An 18532-nucleotide genomic window follows, 5' to 3' on the forward strand; every position below is an offset into this window, starting at 1 on the left:
ATTATACTGAATCTTGTTTTTCTGTCACTTATTAAATAGGAACAATAATATTTATCTCCTAGAATCACTATAAGATCAAGTAGGATAAAATGTGTCAATTACAGTGCCTTACATATAGTAGCCACTCAGCAGATGTCCACACCTCTTCTCCTCTATTCTTACCATTATACAAAATTGTTTAGATATTTTTCTTTAATATTTTTCTTAATTTGAAATGATACTGGTAGTTTATTAATAAGATAGGGTAGTTCCCTTACATAGATTATTAATAAGCAACTAAAAGTACATAATAAAAATCCTTCTTACGCTTCTTCTTTCAGGTATAGAATAAAAACTCAATAGTGTTTGAGGGAAAAATACTGTCTTGCTGCTGTTACAATAGCTGTGGAGTGGGAAAAACATCATTACGTTTAAACCAAATGGTTTGATTTTTTTCTTGTTTCGGAAGAGTCTTCAACATATTTGTTTCAATGCATAATGTATTTACAGAAAGATTAAAAGCTATAATGTGAATTGCTAATATTGAGCTGATGAATAGCAACATTTAAGTAAATGTTAAATTCAAGTTCCAAAGTGGTTGATATTTTGAGAAGAGAAAATTCCATTATTGTACCTTTTAGGAACAAGGAATTAGAAAATGGCATTTTTCAGAAATTTCCAACAGAATCTGCCTTCAATGTCCTCTCTGGTAGACACAATCAGTAGTGCTGTAGATGATTTGACCACTGCTGTTGGGGAGGTCAGCTATGCTTTAACTGACTCAGTTGCTGAGCAGGTAACAAGCATGATAAGTGGCTTTCGCCCAGAAGAGGAAAGCTCTGCAGCAGAAGAAACTGTACACACTTCTAAACAAAAAAATGCTGGGTTAACAGAAGTCTCCCAAAACACTAATTGTCAGAAAACACAATCCAGTTTAGAGCACAGAGCAAACCAAATAAATACTTGTAATACTTCAGTTTCACAAAAGCAAGATCAAGGAATACATGAAGAAAGAGTATTTAAACATGTTAGTGATAGGCAGCGGACTCTATCAGAGTATCAAGACATTGGTAATACTGGTGATTCTTCTTTGAAAGGCTGCATGAATAATGGTGGGATATCAGTTATCAAACAGAATACAAGGGCTGGACCTCCTTGTCAAGAACTTGAAAGTACTGACAGATGTAAAACAATTGGACTAGGAATTTCCAATAATGGTAAGAATGATTTAAAAGAGATAGGATACCAAGAAATGAAAGGAAATCAGAAGAATGCCAATGGAGTAAACAAATTGTATGAGCAAAAGAAATACGTTAGTACAGATAATCGTAAAAAGGAAGAATATACTAAATCTCGACATGTATTTTTGGGAAGAGATCAAGAGAATATGGGGCATTTCAATAAATACAAGCATCTTCCTGATTTAGGGCATTCAGAGCATTTAAAGAAAGCTAAAAAATGTATTAAAAGTAAAGCATCCAAAGGGAATGAGTGTTCAGGAAATGAATGTTCTTTAAAAGATATTTTGACAAGCAATAGGCATATGACACAGAAATCCATTATAAAAGAAGACATACGTCTAGCACCATCAACTTATTCTAAAGATAAGTTATCTGAGAAAATTGAAGAACAAATAAATTCAAAGAAATACTGCAAAGTGAAAGAAGACATAAACCCAAAGAAAACTGGGGCCATTTCTGCCAAGAAAGGAACAGCAAAGACTAAAAATGAAAAATATTCTAATATAATGCCAGAAAAAGGTGAGGTCTCTTAATGTTGGTGTGAGTGGTTAAATTTTCTCTTGATTTTTAAAATTATTAAAACATCATCCAAATTTCTCAGCTTTCCTATTCATGTGTCTAAATTTAAGATGTTCTTGAATCCTTTTACTGGGAGACATTTTTAAAGTCATTCAGTATTTTTTCTAAAATCATTTCAAGAGCATTCATGTTGTTTGTACCACTAAGTATTGCTCTGGTCCCTGCATTATTTGGCCAATTTTTCAGCAGCCCTAGTTTTTCTTAATGTCCATTTAGTTTACAACCGGAAACTTCATGGTTTTCTTACATGCTTTATTTGGAGTTTATTTGATGTGCTGTAGTTGCTTTGAAATTTTTATGTAACTAACTCCGAAGCCCCTTATACAATATTGCTCTTTGCATCTATCCTAATAAGAATTTATATCAAATATTTAATTTTTTTCCTGGAGAGCAATAGATGTTATTTTATTCAATAACATGGTTCAGGATACATTTTTATTCATTTTGCCCATACATTAAAATTTTTATATTACTGCTCTATTTACAATAAGCATACATGAATAATTTATTATTATTCGTGAGTTCTCTTTATAGAATTAGGATTCTAATTAAGCATTTGTAGTTTTCAATCACAGTACTTGTGATAATTTTCAAAACATTACTAGCCGCTCATACTGCTAATAATTACTTCTGGTAATCTCTTAGTCACATCCATTTATTGCTGATTTGATCACAAGGCCAAAAGTACACTGGCTTTTGTTTATAAAATACACATCTGGAATTTTTGTGTAAAGTCATACTCTCATAAAATAACAAAAAGCCAAGTAGCAGTAACAAGGAAGATTTTTCAGTTCTGCTATGACTACATACATAATAGGGATATGCTATTTATCAATTATGTGAATGGCTTTACAATGATGTAGGAGAGGCTAATCCAGGATAGATGCACTAACTTTAAATGTCAGTTTTTGAAAATGTATCATTTTGGAATCTGTTTTTCTAGCAGTTTTTTTATTGTCAGATTTAGTGATCTTTGGTAGGCCTGGTTTAGTTCTGGTAGCCTTGCTGCTTAAAGTAGCAAAAATTTGAAAATAATGTAAAATGGTTTACATATTATTTTATCAGAATGTAATGGTAGAATAGACACTAGTAATTAATACATTACAAGTAGCATGTAGGGTTTTTAATTTTTTAAATTCGTTTTCATTAAGAAACATGCTAATACCTAAAGAAACCAAATATTTCTCACATATTCCACAACATAGTCAGTACTAAACTTACACATGGAATGTTCCCAAAATTTTTTCAAAAGTTGTTTGACCCATAGATTAACCCTTCATTTAGCTGACTGTAATATTACTGGTACCTGGTGTTCTAGCTTCTGACATGGGCTTTATAAGTTATAGAAAAAGGAGGAAGGGTTTTCTTCTCTATTTCTAATTGCAGGTTACTTTAGGTAATGTTTTTCAATAGGCGAAGTTTGGCCGCAGACTAGTTACCCTCCTCAAGAGACTCAGAACCCTCTCTTTCTTTAAGATCCCCACCATGGTATCCCACAAAGTGGTTAACAGCGCTGCACTGGGAGTCTGAGGCCTTATAGCTCTGTCATCTCAGTGCTTTCTAATAGTATTTTCTGCAACAACAGAAAAGTTTTATGTACCTGCATTGTTCCATACAGTAACCACTAGACATATATGGCTGTTGAGCACTTCAAATGTGGCTAATAGCATGGGGAACTGGATATTATTTCTGTTTAATTTTAATTAGTTTAAATAGCCACATGTGACTATTGGCTACATACTGGGCAAACACTGTCATAATATGTGACATTTGGTGATAGTGTTACCAGTTTGTGGATTTATTTTACTAATTTAAAAACTGGGACTAGACTAGATGACATCTAAGTTCCTTCTAACTCTAAACAATTAGTTTCTGTCCTGTGTTTGTAAAATTACTTGTTCTGTAACTCCCATTCAAATTTCGACCTTGATTTTTTGCTACAGATGATCTTACCTGACTATAAAGAGAAAAATAACCAGATTGAAGTAATGAATTTTAACGACTGCAGTCTCTTCCCCTTTCTAGAATTGTTTAATAATTCTAAGGAAATTATACCATTGTGCAGTTTTAAAATGTTTACTTTTTTAAGAAACTGGTAATAACTAGTGCTTTTTAGAACAATATAAAATTTATACTCCCTGAAAGTTTTGTTTGAAAGTTAAATATATTTAAGTAAAGTTTTCCTAGAATTCTACCTTTCACAAACAGTAAGTGTTAACAGTTTGGTGTATATCCTTCTAGATATTTTTGTCTGTGCATACCTACACTGCACTGTGTGTGTACATGCCACATGTGTGTGTATGTATATTTTTCAAATGGGAATATAATTATAACTTCTACTTTTTAACCTCCTTTTTTCTCATAACATGATATAGTAGTTATTCTTTCCCTGAGAGTTCTTTTACATTCGCATCCTCCAATTTAAATGACTGCATAGTATATCATTGAATAGATATATCATAATTTATTTAAACAAGGCCCACTGATGGACACTTAAATTATCTCTTTTGCCATTAAATACAGTACAGTGAATTGTCTCAAAAATATATCTTTACTTATCTGTTAATTTATTAGGCTGAATTTTTAGAAATAGAATTTGTAAATTCCTAGAAAAGGATCAGATTATGCAGATTTAAAAGTTTAATATGTTTTGCCAGATTGCTCTCTAGGAAAGTAATATCAGTTATAATTTCACCAATAGTATATATCTGTCCATTGCTGTGTTTTACTGCTAGCACTGAGCATTGTCAGTTTTGATAATTTTGGCCAAAACGAGAACCAGAAATGTGTCTTTTAACATGAATTATTTGAACCAGATCCATATGTACTGGCAATACTTAGAACTTCATTTGTGTGTTACTTATCCTTAAAAAAATGTAAAATGGCAAATATTATAATTTCCTTTATATGTAACATGGTTGAAAAACCCCTTTGACTAACAAACATTATTTATATAATAGAATGTACAAACTGATCTTTTTCTGTTAAAACATAAAAATCTAAAGCTTGAGCTGCTTATGTGAAAAAATTTTATTTTTCTAAATCTGAAAATTCAGGTTGTACATATGTGTGTGTGTGTGTATTTGTGTGTGTGTGTGTGTGCGTGTGTGTGTATGTGTGTATATATATATATATATATACACACGTGTGTGTGTTTATATATATAACTTCAGCAAATTTTCCATACTTTATTGTGTTAACATTATCATTTGATGGGCCCAGCAGGGCCAGGTGATGGGAGTGAAATTTTTTAAAATTACTGTTTCTTCTTCATGTCATCCCAAATAGATAATTCCTACATAGACAAAGATGAGCATGGTTCGTCCTCTGAAAGTGAAGATGAAGCACTTGGTAAATATCATGAGGCCTTATCCAGAACACACAATTCCAGACTACCAATGGCAGATTCTAGACAAAAGAACTATGCTTGGGAAACAAGGCAGAAATACAGTCCTCTATCTGCAGAGTATGATGGATACAGTAGTGAAGCATCAATAGATGAAGGTAAGATGGGTTATTTTATTTTTTTACATGACATACTATAGTATTTGATTACTTGTGCCTGAAATTCTAAGAATCTGTGGCTGCAGCATAAACAAGAGAGCACACACAGTAAAGTCATATTTCTGGGAATGTGATTTATTCAAATTCATATCTTTGGGCTCAGGCCAAAAATCAAACCAATACCAAAACACCCCAAAGCAAAACACCAAATAGTTTACGTAATGTGATAGTTGGAGCTCTCATTTCACAGTGAACATATGCTTAACAAGCATGATATGGAAGATGTGAATCTGCTGTTCTCTCAGATGGAATCAGTTTCTCTATACCTGTTATAGGAACTGATAGAGTTTAAGTCTCCCATGGTGTTGAATATGATTCCAGTGTGTAAATGTATGCTGTTTCATTCAATATGGCCCCTAAACACCAGCCAAATGTTGCACATGGCACACAGTGGAAGAAATGGTAATCTGTTTTGTGCAGAAGGGAAAACTGTCTGAGATGAATTTATTGAGAGCTGGTACTATATTATATTATGCTTTAAAGGCAATTTAAGGGATTTTCAGGGATTTTAGTAATTTCAAGGATTATTTGTCTTTAATTGATTTTGTTGTATGTGCTGAAATTGACCTTTGAACTCAACCTGTGTAGAAGATGTCAGTCTACTTACACATGTTTTTGTATCTTTCTGTGACATGAGGCATGTTTTTGCCATTAATTAAAGCATATTTATTTCTACATTTAAATAAATTATTCACTTGCTTAACAGAATGTATGGCTACTCATCATGATTAAGTTTATACCCAGATATGAGGGAAAGAATAATATATCCTATATATCATTTTTATCATTATACAGAAACAAAAGCTCTCCTTGATTTTGTAGCTCTGACTAATTTTTTAGGGCCTATTACTGTTGATGACTTAAAGCCTTATCCCTGCATGTACAGTTGTCAAAGGGGCTAAATTGTCTATTACTGTATTTGGCTTCATGCCAACTAAAGATTAATGCACCTCATGTCTGCTGGTACACAGATATAATAACAAATTGGTCAAATACTGAGTGACTACTATATGGTGATTATGAGATGCAAGGGAATAAATAAATAGTCAACATGTCTTTTACCCTCAAAAATACATTTTAGTACTAAGGAAAACAAGACATGTGCTTACTAAGTTAATTAAATAATGCAAAGCAGTAAAACCATTCCCCAAGTTATGTACACCTTTGGTACATGAATAGTAGAGCAGGAAGAGAATGGGTTTTGAGATCTGGTCCTTGGTAACATTCTGGCCATATCTCTTAATGTATTAGCCGTAAAACCTTTGGCAATATAGTTCATTGTTTTTAGATTTCTTTCATTTTCTGTAAAATATGAATAATACTGAACTGGCAGGGTTGCCATGAAAATTAAATGATAAATGTGGTACAGTTTTTAGCAAAGTGTCTGATAGCTAATAGGTAAGTGATCAGTAAATGTAGTTGATTATAATGGTAGTGAAAACAGTGATGGTCATGAGTAAGCCCTGAGTGTGCGTTTCCTTTTTGCAGGTACATCATTCCTCTTTCCTCTCACCCAACACCCCTCTGCTGTCTTGATTACTTCTCTGTAGTTCTGTTAGTCTAGCATGACTTTTTAGCCTATGGAGAGAGCAGTGAGGAGAGAGGTACAGCCTAGGTGCTTGTACTATTCTTACCCTAACCTCTGCAAGTGGTCCAGTGTCCCAGAATCACCTTCTCATTGTATTTTACTCTTACATTTACGACCTAAACTATTTGATGAAACACTCAGAGTAGACTAATTTTAGGCATTCTGAGATTTATTTATTTCGTAAACATGAAAAGCTTTCATGAACACTTTTTATGTGTCACACGCTGCTAGATACTGTGGATATGAAGATCATAAACTTGTTTCTCTCAAAAAGCCTGTAAACTGGAGGAGGAAAATCAGTGAGTATGTTTGTAATATAATATGGTGAGAGGTCTGTTAGTCACATGAGCAAAGTGCAGTAGAAATATCGGGAAGGAAAAAAGACAAAACTTTTTTTTAAAAAAAAGAAAATGAAAAAAGAAATACAGAATAGGAGGTGATTTTGATTTGGGGAGGTAGGAATCTGAAGAAGTCTAATGGGATCTAGGTGAACTGGATGTGAGCGAGAATTATTTCAACAAGCATGGAATAGGACTTTCATGCAATCATGTATCCAAAAGAAAATGTATTTCAGTGCCTCTAACTTTCGAACTTTGTTTGAAAACAGGGCAAGTAATAGGACTGAATGCCTTGCTCAGGAGTTTGAATATTGTCTTATAGGAAATGTAGAGCCCTTTTGAAGGTTTTTAAGCAGGAGAGTGTGAAAAATTTAGAGACTATTTCAGGGATGGAGAGAAATCCACTTGACTCCAACACAGGTGCATCTGTACACATACATCTGAGGGAACAGGAGATAAAATTGAAAAGAGAGATGAGGTCTAAGACCTGAAGTGCCTTCTGACTAGAAATGTAGGGTTTTATTTGTTTGCCAGTGAGAATTTGCTGAAGAGTTTTTTTACTAAGGAACCGTAATCAGAGTTGTGCTTTAGAAAGATTAATTTAGCAGCAAGCAGATTATCAGAAAAGATACTAGTTAAGGAGATCTTTGGAGTAGTATATGTGGAAAATGATAGAAGTCTGAATTACAGTAGTAGCAATAGAAATACGGGAGGATAGGAGAGATTATTGAGGCAGAATTTACTGGATTTAGAAACTGAATGTGTTTAGAACATTTGGAAAAAAGAAAGGAGGCATCAGAGATGACTGATTTCCATCAGGTGTGATGAGGAGAATGATGAAGTCATTAATATGAAATCCAGAGAGGGACATGTGTTTAGTTGGAAGTGAGCACTGGGTAAGATATATAGTAAGTGATTTTACATATATGATGAGGCAGAATATTTAAGCAGTTGGAAATAGCTATCAAGCTTGTAATCCTGAATGCATTTAAGGCAGAAGTTTTCAGATCATATATGCTTAGAGAATAGAAACTACGAACATGAATTAAATTGATGAAGGAGAAGGTGTCGAGAGAAAACGTCAGAAAATAATTTCCTTTGACAGGAGAATTAAGGGTGTCATGTAAAGCATCGAAGAAACAGTAAAAGAGATAAAGAGGAGAATTAGGAGAATGTTATATTTTATCAGCCATGGAAGAAAAGTTTTAGAAGGCGAAGGAAGGTAGAGTGGTTGGGGAGGGTGATAATTCAGATTAAACCCCTTTGTCCAGTAGAAGTTGATCACTCATTTTCAATTGAAGCTTTAGGGGAGTAATAAGGAAGTCAGATTGAATGTTGTTACGGAGAGGATAAGTGGTAAGGAAGTGTACATTTGCTGCCTACACTTTCTTACTCTGTCCTTATCAACTTTGAGAGTCAGAGAGGTAGTTGAGGGGTTTTGTTTGTAACCCAGCTGTTCACCTTCTCCCTCCCGCCCACTGATACTCTCCTGTGGTATATATTTGGGAAGGACGAGGATTTGCGTCTCCACCTGGTGGTTGCCCCTTGGCATAGCTGCCTCTGTAGAAACTGCTACCTGGTGACTGATCACCCACATAAGAGAACTATTGGGTACAGTTCTCTTGGTAAGACTTCATTCATTTTCCTGTGTGAGTAGAAAGTAAATGACACACAAGCAAAGAGATGAATGGAATAAGTTACACTTCTTACTGCCCTGACCCTTCAGCCCACATTTGACCATCACACAAGTTTATAAAGGTTAGACTTGACTAATAGGAGTTAACTAAAGGGAATCACAAGATAGAAGGAAAAAAAAAAACACATTTTTTACATGGCATAGTATTTATCTCATTAATACTAATAAGGAACCTTTAGTCCATTTCTCAACACCCTAAGTCATTCTAGTCGAAAAGCTTTGGAACAGCCAATTTTGAAAACAAATCTGCAGGAGTAGAGAAGATAAGAGAGGACCTGAAGAGGGATTAGGAGAGACCAGTGCCAGAGAGCTTTTACTAGGTAGTGCGGACTGCCATTTATTGAGTTTATGCTGTGTGCCTCACTCTGTTCCTGTTATGCTGTCATGTTTAATCTTCATTGCCGTGTATTGTGGTAGGTAAGATTCTACAGAATTGAAGTGACTTTAAGTTGATTTTTTAACCCAAAATCACACCACAAGACAAAAACTATGCTTGTCAGGTTGACGGCAAAGTTCATGTTTTTTGGCTTGCATTAGGTCATCACTGCTACTTTAGTATTCTCCCTAAGTCTCTTTCATACAAGATGAACCCCTTCAGTTGGTCCTTTAGAGCAGGCTATATGTTATAAATTTGATACACACATATTCTAGAAAAAGTAAGAAAATGTGATGGCATATTTGTTGATCATGTTTTCTCCTCTAGGTGGCCATATTAATCTATTTTTTTTTTTTTTGGAACTGCAAAAGGGATAATATCTGTAAGAAATTTTTGTAGAAAAAGAAACAGTTTATCAAATCCTTTTTTCACAATTTTAATTTATTTTTACTGTGTTGTGGTTAAACTTAAGGCCATCTTCTGATAAACCTCTTTTATTTTAAAAAGGTCAGTATCAAATATGGTTCGTGGATATCTCATTTAATTGATGAGCTAGATCAACCTCTGAAATTTCATTCACACTAATTAGTACTTTCTATTTTTATATTAGATAAGAGAAGCTTATTAAAGATGATTCTACATGAAGATCAAGTTCAGTATAAAATTACTAGAATATCTTTTGTTGTTTATTAGTTTTTTATTATTAGTTTACCATAGAGTTTACATAGCTGTATTTATATATTACGGAAAGCTGTGTTATTAAATTTACATTATTTATTTTGGGGGCAAGTTAATGTAAAACACCATTGAAAAATAATTTTCAGTATCACTTATGTCTTAGGGTATATAGCTTGTACACACACACACACACACACACACACACACACCTGTCATTTTCTTCCTGTTATAGCTATACCATATTAACTTAGATGTTATCTTAAAATTAGGACTACCAAAATATATTTATTTATTCCTTTTATTCATATTTTACTTGTATAATAATTTAATATTTAAGAGTAATAGATTATTTGTTTATATTTAAGTCCATTTTAACTAAAAAAACTTTAGTTTAAAAAAAACAACTACTGATAGCCAGCTGTTGACTGGAAGCCTTACTGATAATATAGTTAATTAATGCATATTTTTAATGTTGTGTTATATGCTGTATTATTACACTAAAGTAAGCTAGAAAAAACAAAATGTTATTAAGAAAATTATAAGGGGACTGCTTGCAGTGGCTCATGCCTGTAATGTCTCTACAAAAAATTTTAAAAAACTAGCCGAGCATGGTGGCCCATGCCTGTAATCTTAATTACTTGGGAGGCCAGTCAGGAAGCCACTTAAGCCCAGCAGTTGGAGGTTACAGTGAACTATGTCACTACACTCCAGCCTAGGCAACAGAGTGAGACCCTGCTCCAAAAAAAAAAAAAAAAAAAAAAAAAACAAAAAAAAAAAACTCTAAGGAAAAGAAAATATATTTATTGTTCATTAAGTGGACATGGATTATCAAAAAGGTCTTCATTCTTGACTTCATGTTGAGTAGGCTGAGGAGGAAGAAGAGGGGTTAATCTTGCAGTCTCAGGTGCCAGAGATAGATGAAAATCTGTTTATAACTAGACTCTCACAGTTCAAACTCCTGTTCAAAGGTCAGCCATACATGGTTTATGTAGATTTTTGGTAAACTTTTTTCTTAATTTCAGATTTTTATTTATGAACATCTCTCCTCTAAGGAATTCTTTATTGTGTGTATATATTTAAATATGGCCAATTTGAAGGGGAAATAATCTTGACTCTTTTTACTGCATCTTTGGTGTTTTGGAGATCTTTTTATATGATGGGATTAATTCCTCCTGATAGTGTAGAATTTTATTTTTCACATCTACTGTATTTAGTTTTCTCATTTTCTTCCTTATTGTGATAGAATATATACAGCACAAAACTTACCATTTTTACAATCCTTAAATGCACAGCTCAGTGTCATTAAGTATATTCACATTGTTGTACAACCGCAACCACTATTCCATCTCTAGGATTTTTTCATCATCCTAAACAGAAACTCTATTCCCATTAAAAAATAACACTTCATTTTCTCATCCCAGCCTCTGATAACCAATATTCTACATTCTGTCTCTATGGATTTAACTACTCTAGGTAGCTCATATAAGTGGAATCATAGTATTTGTTCTTTTTTGTCTCATTTATTTCAGTCAGCATGATGTCATCTAGATTTATCCATGTTATAGCATGTATCCGAATTTTTTACTTTTTTCGCTTCAATTTTAAAATTGTGGTAAAATACACATAACATAAAATGTATCATCTTAACCATTTTTAAGTGTACCGCTCAATAGTTTGCAGTTCTGTTGTTGTGCACCGTCACCACTATCCATCTCTAGAACTCTTTTTCTCTTGCAGAGCTGAACTCCATACCCATTTAAGCAACTTTCCATTCCCCCTTCCCCCAACCCTGGCAGCTACCATTCTACTTTTTGTCTCTGTGATTTTAACTACTCTAAGTACCTCATATAAATGGAATCATACCCTATTTGTCTTTTTGTGACCAACTTATTTCAATTAGCATAATGTCCTCAGTTTCATCCATGTTACAGCATGTATCAGAATATTCACCCGTTTTAAAGATGAATAATATTCTGTTTTGTGCATGTGCCATATTTTGCTTAACCATTCATCCACTGGTGGACACTTGTATTGCTTCTGTTTTAGCTGTTGTGAATAATGCTGCTATGCACATGGGTTTACAAATACCTTTTTGAAACTCTTCTTTCGGGTCTTTTGAGAATGGACCCAGAAATGAAATTGGTAGATCTACAGTAATTCTATTTTTCATTTTTTGAGGAATGGCCATACTGTTTTCCACAGTGTCTATACTCTTTTGCATTTCCTCCAGTAGCATAGAAAGGTTCCAATTTCTTAACCTCCTAACCAACACTTATTATTGTCTGTTTTTTCAAAATAGTAGCCATTCTAATAGGTATATCTTACTGTAGTTTTTGCATCTCCTTAATTAGTAATGATACTGAACATCTTTTCATGTGCTTATTGGTTGTTTGTGTATCTTTTTTGGAGAAATGTCCAACTCCTTTGCCAATTTGGGAATCGGGTTGTTTGTTGGTTGGTTTTGAGTTTTAGGAATCCTCTATATATTCTGGATAGTAATCTCTTATCAGATATACAGTTTGGAAATATTTTTTTCCCATTCTGGGGTGGCATTTTTTACTTTGTTGATAATATCTTTTGATAGACAAAATTTTTATTTTTCATGAAGTCTGCCTTGTCTGTTTTTTGTAGTCTGTGCCTTTGGTGTCATATCCAAGAAATCTGCCAAATCCAATGTTGTGAAGCTCTTTCCCTATGTTTTTTTGTAAGAGTTCTGTAGTTTTAAGTCTTATAGTTATGATGTGATCCATTTTGAGTTATTTTTATTTATGATATTAGGCAGGGGTTCAGTTTCATTCTTTTACATTTGGATATCCAGTTTTCTCAGAACATTTGTTGAAAAGGTTCTTCTACATTGCATGGTCTTGGCTCCCTGTCAAAAATCATTTGACCATATATGCCAGGGTTTATTTCAGGAATCTCTGTTTCATTCCATTGGTCGATATGTTTGTCTTTCGCCAGTACAACAGTGTTTTGATTACATAGCTTTGTAGTACATTTTGAAATCAAGAAGTTTGAGTCCTCCAGCTATGTTTCTCTTTTTCAGAATTGGGATCTCTTTGAGATTCCATGTGAATTTTAGGATGTTTTTCTATTTCTGCAAGAAACTTCATTAAATTTTGTGGAGATGGCATTTAATCTGAGATCACTTTGGGTATTATTGGCATCTTAACAATATCAAGTTTTCTAAACCATGAACATAGTCTGTCTTTTCATTTATATCTTTAATTTCTTTTGGAAATGTTTTACAGTTTTCACTGTACAAGTCTTTCGCCTCCTTAGTTTATTCCTAAGTATTTTATTCTTTTTGATGTAATTGCAAATGAGATTGTTTCTTAGAAATTTCCTTTTCAGATTGTTCATTGTCGTGTATAGAGATGTAGCTGATATTTTTAGTGTTGACTTTATATTCTGCTACTTTTCTAGATTTGTTTATTAGGTTATTAGGGTTTGCTTGTTTGTTTTTTGATGGAGTCTCACTCCGTTGTCCAGGCTGGAGTGCAGTGGCGTGATCTCAGCTCACTGCAACCTCCACCTCCTGGGTTCAAGTGATTTTCCTGTCTCAGCCTCCCAATAACTGGGATTACAGTTTCCTGCCACCATGCCCATGTCCATCCAGCTAATCTTTGTATTTTTACTAGTGATAGGGTTTCACCATGTTAGCCAGCCTGGTCTTGAATTCCTGACCTCAAGTGATCCGCCTGCCTCAGCCTCCCAAAGTGCTAGGATTACAGTTGTGAGCCACTGTACCCGGTCTGATTTGTTTATTAGTTCTAGCTAATTTGTTTAGTTTTTTTATATGGTGGAATCTTTAGGATTTTCTACATAGAAGATCATATAACCTGTGAGCAGAGATAATTTTACTTTTTCCTTTTCACTTTGGATGTCTTTTATTTCATTTTCTTGCCTAATTGCTGTGGCTGGGACTTTCAGTACTATGTTGAGTAGAAGTGGTGAAAGTAGGCATGTTTGGCTTTTTCTGGATCTTAGAGGATAAGGTTTCAGTCTTTTATCATTGAGCATGATGAGCTGAGGAGTGTTTTAGGAAAGTTCGTCAACTTTCTCTGTTATTGGGATTCAGGCATGTCTGTGCATGACTGTTGGACAGGGAGGAGAGTCTGAGAGAAGATCACTCACAAGAACAGTTTCTTGAGAGAGGTGTAGGAACCAGACATGGTGAACTTGGCTCAGTAATAAAACTAATGAGTATGGGAAGACAGTTTTTGGTTTTGTTTTGTTTTGCTTTGTTGAGACAGGTTCTTACTCTGTTGCCTAGTGCCGTGGCACAGTGATGACTCACTGCAGCCTTGACCTCGTAGGCTCAAGCAATCCTTCCACCTCCGTCTCCTGAGTAACTAGGACTACAGGCATATACCACCATGCTATCTTTTTTTTTTTTTTTTTTTTTTGGTATAGTTGGGGGTTTTTCCATGTTGCCCAGGATGGGGCAGTTTTAAATATAGCTTGCTATCTGCATCTGTTGATAATATCATATGATTTTTCTTCTTCATCCATATGTGATGGATTACATTCATTAATTTTCAAATGTTGAACCAGCCTGGCATACCTGGAAACTTGGTTGTGATTTTTATTCATTATTGGACTTGATTTGCTAATGATTTGTTTGGGATATTTGAACCTTTCTTCATGGGAGATACTAGTCTGTAGTTTCCTTTTCTTGTAATGTCTTTGGTATTAGGGTGATGCTGGCCTCATAGGATGAGTTAGGAAATATTCACTCTGCTTCTGTCTTCTGAAAGAGAGTGTACAGAATTGGTATAATTTTTCCCATAAATACTTGGTAGAATTTACCACTGAATCCAAAATTTCTGTTTTAGAAAGTTATTAATTGATTTAATTTTTAAATATTATATATATACATATACACCTATTCAGATTGTCTGTTTTTCTTGTGTTTTAGAAGATTGTGTGTTTTAAGGAATTGGTTTATTTCACCTAGCTTATCAAATTTGTGGGCATAGAGTTGTTCATAATATTCCTTTGTGATCCTTTAATATCAGTGTGATCAGTGGTGACAGAGATTGGTATCTGTTTCTCAGATTATTTTCCTGTTACAGCTTTTACCTGATTCATGCCTGAGTTCTGTGGAGAGCAAGGGGGCCATCGTAAGACCTGAAAAAGCTGTTTTAATAAATCCTGTAAACAAAAAGGAGAGAAATTTATTCTTTCCCCTTTGTTATGGACTACTGTGCACTTTAGCACCTCCAGGATTTAGGGGTAACTAGCAGAGAATGACTATGCCCAGAAGTAGAACAGGAAAGTAATACCAGGTGGAGCAAATACCGTGGCAGAGTTAAGTATCTTCCTTTTTTCTCTTCTCATGTAGCCATTCCTTTTCCCAGAGAAGAATGTCATTGGAATCAACTGAAGATGCTAGATTAAGAAAGCTTAAGTACACTGCCATCACTTACCTCTAAATCAGATATTTTTGTATGGTACTGACATAACAGAATGGCATCAATGCAGTTGAATTTCAGCAGCATACCAGTTGCTTCCACGGCCTTAGGAAAAACAGTTAAGTAAGCAGTGTTTTCTACCAGTTCTTACTACTTTTGTCTCTTGTATTACCTTTTCATCACCATCTTTTACCTTTAGATTGCCCTAAGCACTTTCTCAGGTTTATCCCACACCAGATATCTCTTATTCTCAAATATTATGTTTTCCTCTTTTACCAGTAGAAGGATTCTTTACCACTGGAAAGTTCCAAGTTACTTATTTCCTTTCTAAAAATGGAAGTAAAAAAGGGGGAGCAGAGGAAAACCTAGCTTGAGTTAGAATGTGAAACCATGTGAAATCATACTTGTTTGTTCATGATATTAACTCCTCAGACCCACTTTAGTTTTTCATAAAAGTGACTCTGACTCTAGTACCCAGTTAAAAAAAACCCATCATTGAGAAGTAGAGTGTAAATATTAATAGATACAAATAAATACTTGAACAGAAGAATATATCCATGCTGTTGGTTTTTTATTTTAACACTTAATATGAAGACAATCATTAGAAACTGATTAATTTGGCTGTATTGTTCTCCTAGTTTGCTCTTTTATGTTTTCCATTCTACTAATTGTTTGTGATAGAGGCTTGCCTGTACATTTGCACTGTTTAGTTATGTATTCTCTAAATTTGTTCATAGTACTCCCAAAATTACTGCATTTTCAATTTTTTTTGCCTTAAAACTGAGTTTTAATATGGAATGGGATCATTCAAATATCCTTTCTTTCCAGTTACTGCTGTAGTACAAACTAGAATGAGAATTAGGGGAGACAAAAAAAGTAGAAGTCAGTTATAATAGTGAAAACATACATTGAAATGTTCAGATGATAATGTCAGAAGAACATGTCCTGTCTGTCCCCTCTTGGGGCAGATATTAATCATGGTTTGAGTTTTGAGAAGCAAAAAGAAAAGAGACCTGACTGAATGCAAACTTTTATTGGACAAGCGGGATAGACTGTCAGAGTTAAATATAAAAGTATATAAATTATTCATTATGGTAATATGTTTCTCCGGCATCATTCATGTTAAATAATTACGGAGCCATTTTAAAGAGGTAAATATTAACTGAATATCATTATTTTGGGGTAAAATGGAATTGAGGTTCTATTTATTTTAATGTACATTTCTGAAAATTCTTTCATCTATGCAATCTTAATGTAGAGCTCTCTTTTTGAGATTTCCTACCTTTGAGAAAATAAATTACGTTGAAATCTCTGATGTGTGAGTCAAAAATTACCTTGAGAATATAAGAGGTGTTTTGATGCCTTAAAATACCTCTCTCATTTTGCTTGATATGTACTCGAAAGGGTAAAGACTTTCCTAGAAAATCAGATTATATTTAAGTCTGAGTTGTTGAAATGCCATCCACCAAAAGTAAGATCATTTAATGGATTTTGAGTATTAGTAAGACAGTTATTTACTATCCCACATAGTTATGAAAAAAGCTTTGGCTTTTTATCATTTAACCAGTCTTTTAGTCATTGTGCTTTGATTTTAGTAGGTAATTAAAAAACGTTATGGGATTTTGGTCATTGGTAACTTTGAAAATGCTTCTTTAATTAAGTATAAATTTAATAAAACATAACACTTTATAAGGAAAATATTTACACCCTTAAACTTATTTACCTGTTTCTCAAAGAATATACCCCTAATATTTTTTATAATTTCATAGTGATCAGCCTTTTAAAGATGATAGATTACAATATTTGGAAGTCTGAAAAATCTGTATTTTAGTACATTAATAAACAGTATAGTTCTGCAAATAACAATAGCTATAATTTATGAATGGTTATATGGTAAACACTATTGTAAACATTTTACATAAATTAACTCATTTAATCTTCATAACTGTAAGAGACAAGTTCTGTTAGGGTCCATATTTTGAAGACGAGGAAACTGAAACACAATGAGGTTAAGAAACTTAGGTCTAAGGTTAATAGTAAGTGTATGGCAGGACCAAAATTTAAATACACAATATCTGCCCTCAGTGCTAATGCACCAAACTCCTCCACTGAAATAACTTAGATATAATGTGAGAAAAAAATTTTTGTACAACTGTTACACCCAAGTAAATCTTTATTGCTGCTTATTTTTATTGTGTAACAGATGTTCATTATAGAAAAATCAGAAGTTAAAATTTATATAAATATATATATATACATATACATATATATTTTTTAATAGATGTAAGGGGTACATGTAAGGAGCACAAGTATAGTGTTGTTGCAAAGATATATTGCATAGTGGTGAAGCCTGGGCTTTTAGTGTAATCGTTACCCAAATAGGGCATATTGTACTCATTAGGTAATTCTCATCCCTCACTCCCTCCATCTTCCCTCCCACTTTTCTGAATCTTCAGTTTCTATTATTCCACTCTCTCTGTCTGCATGTAGATATTATCTACCTCCCACTTATAAGTGGGAGCATGCAGTATAGACTTTATGTTTCTGAGTTATTTCAGTTAAGATAATGGCCTCCAGTTCCATCCATGATGTTGAAAAAGACATGATTTCATTTTTCATGGTATGTGTAAACCACATTTTCTTCATTCAGTCCTCTGTTGATGAATGCTTAGATTGATTCCATATTTTGCTACTGTGAATAGTGCTGTGATAAACATATAAATGCAGGTATCTTCTTTGATATAATGATTTCTTTTCCTTTAGGTATATACTCCAGTACCAGGATTGCTGAATCGAATGGTAGATCCACTTTTAGTTCTTTCAGAAACCTCCATACTGTTTTCCTTAGAGGCTTTACTAATTTACATTCTCTATATACTGTTGAGTATATAAGCATTCCCTTTTCTCCACATTCTTACCAACATGCAATTTTTTGATTTCTTAGTAATAGCCATTCTGACTGGTGTCATATGCTTGTTGGCCATTTGCAAAATGTATGCCTTCTTTTGCAAAATATCTGTTCATTTCGTTTGCCCACTTTTTTTTTTTTTTTTTGAGACAGAGTTTCACTCTTGTT

General features: G+C 33.7%; 1 protein-coding gene across 6 annotated transcripts in view; it reads left to right on the forward strand.

The window, feature by feature from the left end:
• The window catches only part of SYT14 (synaptotagmin 14), a 185203-nt gene that overhangs the window by 62356 nt on the left and 104315 nt on the right, over nucleotides 1–18532 (forward strand). For all 6 annotated transcript variants that reach the window (XM_037737399.1, XM_017525572.2, XM_017525574.2 and 3 more), the window contains one exon: nucleotides 5088–5303. In XM_037737399.1, coding sequence (XP_037593327.1) covers nucleotides 5088–5303 — 216 coding nt within the window. The remainder of the gene's footprint in view (nucleotides 1–5087; nucleotides 5304–18532) is intronic.

The sequence above is a fragment of the Cebus imitator genome, unplaced genomic scaffold, assembly GCF_001604975.1.
Source record: "Cebus imitator isolate Cc_AM_T3 unplaced genomic scaffold, Cebus_imitator-1.0 Scaffold38, whole genome shotgun sequence".
In the NCBI taxonomy this organism is placed as follows: domain Eukaryota; kingdom Metazoa; phylum Chordata; class Mammalia; order Primates; family Cebidae; genus Cebus; species Cebus imitator.